Source organism: Rhagoletis pomonella, unplaced genomic scaffold, assembly GCF_013731165.1.
Source record: "Rhagoletis pomonella isolate Grant_MI unplaced genomic scaffold, Rhpom_1.0 Rhpom_scaffold_00001, whole genome shotgun sequence".
In the NCBI taxonomy this organism is placed as follows: domain Eukaryota; kingdom Metazoa; phylum Arthropoda; class Insecta; order Diptera; family Tephritidae; genus Rhagoletis; species Rhagoletis pomonella.
Window position 1 is genome coordinate 18,289,591 of NW_023458555.1, and position 6,277 is coordinate 18,295,867.

A 6,277-nucleotide genomic window follows, 5' to 3' on the forward strand; every position below is an offset into this window, starting at 1 on the left:
ATGTACTTACATACATACACACATACATACGCGTATATGGTTAGAGTTGAACCTAAAAATGGCTGCATGAATATCTACAACTTCTTATCTTTACACACCGAAGGGCATTCAAGGTCCCCTGCCAAGCCGACAAGACAACTGTGCTAAACTAAAAAGGATGGGGGGCCATTGTGAAATTATTGTAGCGTTGAATAAGCTAATGCGCACGCTTATGCTTGCTTGTCACTATAAAATAATTTAATTATATCGTAAATTTTGGGATGACTAATTAATGAATACTTATACAAAGTACATAGTACATACACATATCTACATACATATCTATGTATATTTGCATTTAAATCGCTAACCCTTGCTTTGGTGTTTGGTAGTTATCTATAGGCGACGTGAAGTTTAAACAACGCACGCGCAAATCCCACACCACTTGTCGCAGCAACAAATGTATGCCGGCTAATGGCCGCGCAAGTGTATTTGTATATGGCTGCGTGTCACCCTACCTAAGAAGTGGCAAATTTTTTTATGCAAACAATAATAAAAGCCCGCAAGTGTTGCTGCAAAATGCCGATGCACTGTTCCCAAAAACCCAAAACCGTACGTGTGATCCATGCGATCACCCTCAATACAAAAAGCAAATGAAAAAAAAAACAAAGCTTCTAAAACAGAAAATCGAAACAAAAACAAACAAAGCGGTGCGCCAAACACCCAGGTCGAATGCCGCACCATGTGCTCAACGAATCCCAGCAGACAAACAGTGAGCCACCAAGCGTCAAAGCGATCAAGAGCGCGATCGACCAAACGACCAACCGACCGACAAGCTGAGGGGCCCACCGACCATTGAAACAACCAACTCAATTGATACGCTTCAACGAAATTCATGCCATCATCATCAGTCGAGCATGCCTCAGCGTAATTGCGCGAGTTTAAACACACAGCGCAGCGGCTCCGCTCAAAATGCGGGACCCAATCGGCAGCCCAACAACGTACGTAAGCACACACAAAAAACAACAACCTAAAGCAATGCCAAACAATGCCAACAAAAACAACTAAATAAGCAACCAGCAATACTGAGCTCAAACAGTAACAAAGGCAACATTTCAACAACAATCCATCGGATCGCAACGCCACAGCCGTCCCCCCTTCGACGTTGCGGTCGTCGCGCATCGCATCGCATCGCATCACATCGCATCGCAATCCATCCATCCGTCCATCGTGTGGGAAACACACGACAAATCTGTTTCCCACGGTCTGGAAAAGTGTGTAGCGTACGAACAAAATATGTACATACATACATATCCATGCATATAAAGCGACTTACGAAAGCACCAACCAAGAAACAACAATAATGATAATAATACTAGCAACAAGCAACATAACAGCATGACACAAGTCAGTGGCAGCGGCAGAGAACTGTCATCATTGACAATAAGTAAGACATGCCCGCGTGGTGGGGCCAAACAACGATCCAGTAGGCAACCAACCAACCGACCAACCAAGCAAGCGACCACTGCATTGATATACATATACATATATGTATGTGTGTGTGTGTTTGTCACTACCGCAATTCCGTCATCCGACATTTACTAGTCATTCATCGTGTGAGCGCAACACTTCAGAAGTTATGCTCTTCTGATTGGCACAAGCGGCGCGCACGATCACTTGTTCGAGCTTCAAATGAACGCTGAGTGTACTCGCAAATAGGCGCGTCATCTCTCGAGAGAGTAGAGCGCGCGCGACCTGATACTCGGTAGTTTCGTAAATGGCAAGGCATTGTTGGTCACACGCTATATGCTGGTGCAGTCCGCAGGGGGTTTGAGGTCATTATTGTTCTGCCACGAGTGAGCAATAGTTAGTAAGTGTTGTTGACGCGATTGTGAATTCACCCTAAAGGGTAAAAATTAAAATAATTACAATTTGGTTTAGCCAAAAATACTTTCTCAAACAAACTACGACGCATAGAGAGGGCAAGTGCATGTATCTGGAAGGATCGATCCAGACGCTTAAATTTTTCTTTTTTTAATTTTGTTATAGCGTTTGAAGACATTGCAAACAGGTATGCCCTCATTTTGAGACTATAATCCACTCAAACCAACTCTTCTCGCCCAGTTTCACCAGGAGGTTGTTTGAGCTGCTCGCTTGAAAGTGTTGACATTTTCAGTCAGCGCCGCAGAACGTCGGTGCTTTCGTTCCTAATGGTAGTCCATACTTCGGACGTTATTTACCTGCCCCCTCTTGGCGTTGTTTACGTTCGCTTCTACGTGGTTTAGTGTTGATGTAGCGACCCTAAAAATCCATGCCTAAATCAGCTTGTCCATCCATCAGTCCTTTTCAGGCTCAACTCGTGGTAGGCCCAAGCAACGTGCTGTTTCGATGGAGTCGGACCAAAGAGAGAGCTGTGATAGCTGAGTGGTTTTAAGGAGGCAAGTAGGGTGGTGATTGGTGTCGTCGTGGGGAAACCTTAACAAGCCAGACATGCAGATGTTGCGTACCTCGGTGTCGAGTCTGGTTAGGTTTGAACTTAAGTTTACTACAGAGTCTAGGATCTTAGTTGTGCCCGAGTTACGCGCGTTTCTCGCCTCAGCTGAAGCTTTTTGTCGGCGATGTATGGTGGTTGAATTCCTTTTGCGCCTTTCACAAGGCGAGAGTTAAAGAGTTGGTGACTACACTATCTATGAATGTCGTTGATACCTTGCCGGTGATCTACACACAGAGCTGTCTTCTGGCGAGCTGGCGAGGATGATCCGCTTCGTGTAAGCATCATTTCCGATGCTTTCTACAACAAATACCGAGTTGCCTGCTGTTTAGATGGTGCTGAAGCGAATATCCGGTGTGCGGTTCTCTGAAAAGTCCACTGCATCCTACTGGAATAGACCGGCCAATTTCCTTGTATATCATCTAGAACGTTTTTTTTTCTTTACCCCAAATACGTATCGTGCCCTTATTCGTCGTAACTGCGCGCTTAGCCGCAACTGCTCCTTTCCTATGCAGAAGGGTAAGAATCGTGGCATTCGTTATCGCATAATTACTCGTTTCGAATCCAGCCGAATGAAATGACAGCTGTTTTCAACCCAAAATCAACTTGAATTGACGTAATCTCAAAATCAAATTTCAATACGGCCCAGACTGCCTTACATGCCTTATTGCACTCGTATCGTTCGCGACGCTAATTTTTTGGGGCCCTAACCTTCATTACATATTCACTACTGCTTGCTGAGATTCGATAAAGTATATTTCGCGTCTTCTATGTACATTTCCTTGAGTCCCAAATCCAGAAGGAAAAGGATCTTCCTCGTTACCAAATCGGTTGAGACATCTTTAAAAGAACACGTTGTACTGTGGTTTTTTGGAAGTAATGATCCACATTTTCCTGTTTCTAATTTAGTAAAGCCTCTAGGCACGCGAGCCAATAAGATCAATCCAGAACGTTTTGAAACACCTCTATCCGATAAATGGATTAATGATGAGATTGATGCGGGTAATTCCAAAAGACTTGCGACAATGAAAAAGTGGTAATTTGGCGCAACTTTATTATTAGTACCGAGTTAGCGAGCTCAATTTGGAGAGTTTTGAAGCTTTAACGCTTGATAAATTACTGGGCGTCACCCTGAATCTCCCTTCTTTAATAATAATATTCTCAATCTGTATCCACTCTAAACTCAATTTTTACACTTCCTTTGTGTGACATTTTATATACTTTTATACCAATATTTTATAGTAGGGGGTCTAAAGGATGGTTTCGGAAAGTGATTTTTTCAGGGTAGAAAACATTCAAGGCCGCTAAGGCCAAATTAGACTTCATCGACGGCGAAAAAAGTGCCTTATAGCTGGAGGAAAAGATCAATATAGAGCTTATCTATTTTCGTTAGACCAGTTTTGCTAGCCTAAAGCACGTCAAGTGTCCTTAAAGTGGGCAAAATACGCGCTTTAATTCTTGTCAGATTTCTGATTTTCTCAAAGTAGTCGGGGTAGTTTATCTTAGCAACAACTTGATACAGATCTTACCCTGAGGTATATTTTGTTTGTGACTAATTTAAAGCAAACAAACAATCCATTCTAAAAAAAAAATACCACTTTTTCGGCATCCATTCATCCAAGCACTCTGAACATTGTTTGAGCTGACTGCCCGTAAAAAGAAGCAACACTTTTCTGCTACACTTCAATCCCATTAAAACTGCCTCAATCGCTCTTTCGCTCTCTCACTGAGTTCGCCGTTGCCGCCAATAGTCGTCGCAGCTATTGCACAGTAGCCTCTCTTCTTTTTCACGCTTCGCTACCGCTAAGTACTTGCACCGCACACACACTGGCAACCTACAGCGTGCGACCACCGATCGTGCAACCAACCACCATAACCGGCAGCCATGGGAACTGCGATAGCACAAAATCCCCATCATTATATAAAAGTAATGGACAAGGCAGGTTTGCGGCTCATTTTGAAACCGACAAGCAAACAAGAATCAACGTTCAAACGCGCTCCGCCCCACGGAGCAGCAAAAAAATCACGGATAAGAAATAAAAACGCGCACAAAAACTACAAATTAAGAACATCCATCCACAACAAAAGCAACAAATAATTATACCAAAGTACATTGCACCTCGGAAAAATGGTCATGGAAATGTCCAAAACATATCAGTACCGCAAGGTGATGAAACCACTGTTGGAACGCAAGCGACGCGCTCGCATCAACAAGTGCCTCGACGATCTGAAGGACCTGATGGTGGAGTGCCTACAGCAGGAGGGCGAACATGTGACGCGTCTCGAAAAGGCCGACATACTCGAGCTGACGGTGGAGCACATGCGCAAGCTGAAGCAACGCGGCAGCCTTTCGCTGCAATCACAGGCCAGCGCACATATCGAATCCTTTCGCTCCGGATATGTGCATGCGGCCGATCAAATCTCACAGGTGCTGCTGCAGCAGTGTCAGGCCGATGACTTAGGTGGAAAAATTATGAAATTCCTCTCTACGCGCCTCATCGAAATGCAACATCAGCTGCTGCGCTCCTCAGCCGTGGCTGCGATTGGCACAGCGTCACCGACAGCCAGCGCCGCCAGCTTATTGCCTCTACCATTGACGCTGCAAATGCCTTTGCCGTCGGCAAATTATAACTACAGTGAATGTGGCGAATCGATGGGCTCACTTGAATCGCCGACCAGTACGAAATCACCAATGGATTATTATAGCGCCGTGAGTGAGGCGGCGCAAAGGACATACACCACTGCTGCCGCGGCTGTTGCAGGCTCTGCTTTGTCGGCGGCGGCATCATCCGCAAACAAGGAACAGGATCTCATTGATGTTACGACTGTGGATAGCAGTAGCTGTTCAACGCGCGACACTGCCTCTGTGCTGTCAGTGGATTCTTCCTGCTCCTCCGAGCCGATGTGGCGGCCATGGTGACTGGCGACGGCACAAGCAATTAGTTAAGGATCTAGTTGAGTAACACACACACACACACACACCCACGCACACATAGAATTCGAAACAATTTGAATCAACAGAATCGACTGTCTTCCGAGGCGCACGTATGAGGCATGGCGGTGGGCGGGCGGTGGATCATACACGCGCACGCCCCCAGTCCAATCGCCGCAACGTAGCTGCCACACACACACACATACAGAGTGCACTATTTGCTTTACTTGTTGTCTGTGATATAAATATGTATGTATTTGTTTTTTTTTTTTGGTAGTATTTTGAGTTTGTATGTTTGTATGCAATTTTAATTTTCTAAGTAATTTGCATTATTTATAGTTTTGTTGCGATTAGGGGAAAAATTATTATTTTTTCATATAAATATGTATATTGTGCAGCTCAACTCCTCATGAACCGAGCGCACTGCAATTAAAATTGAATTGATGATTAATGTCTGTATGTATTTATTTTATGTAAGAATTAAAATGACACTAATTTTTCTAAGAATTTAGCAATCAAAGGAAGTAGCAAACCGGTATTCCTGAAATTGGTACCTAGCTTTAATGGCAAATGCCAAGAAGTACAGTTATAAAAAAGCTATGCATGTAATAATTAAAAAAAAATAAATTTAATTTAATTGTATGAAACTACAAAAGGATTTCTATTGAAAAAATTTTAATTTTGATAGTTTCGTATTAGCGTAAAATGTTCTAAGATAATCTAGTGATTTATTTAGTCATCGTCATTTGGTTTTTCTCGAAAGCTTCTCAATATTAATTCTTTAGCTTTTTCGAGCTTTATATAAGCGCTGAAAGCAGACAGAGTTTTAAAGCTTTCTTTAGACTTTGTATGGTAGGAGATGTGGTCTTTCTCCT

At 43.4% G+C, this 6,277-nt stretch overlaps 1 protein-coding gene across 1 annotated transcript; it reads left to right on the forward strand.

Annotated features, from left to right (window-relative positions):
* The first annotated feature begins 4,320 nt into the window (after positions 1-4,320).
* Positions 4,321-6,044, forward strand: LOC118740308 (enhancer of split m3 protein). Its single transcript, XM_036471795.1, has one exon. The coding sequence runs from the start codon at positions 4,599-4,601 to the stop codon at positions 5,388-5,390; it is 792 nt and encodes a 263-aa protein (XP_036327688.1). The 5' UTR covers positions 4,321-4,598; the 3' UTR covers positions 5,391-6,044.
* Positions 6,045-6,277: the final 233 nt, after the last annotated feature.

Bases quoted from the DNA above. Each gene is read 5' to 3' on its own strand.
- LOC118740308 (XM_036471795.1), top strand. From the start codon at position 4,599: ATGGTCATGGAAATGTCCAAAACATATCAGTACCGCAAGGTGATGAAA.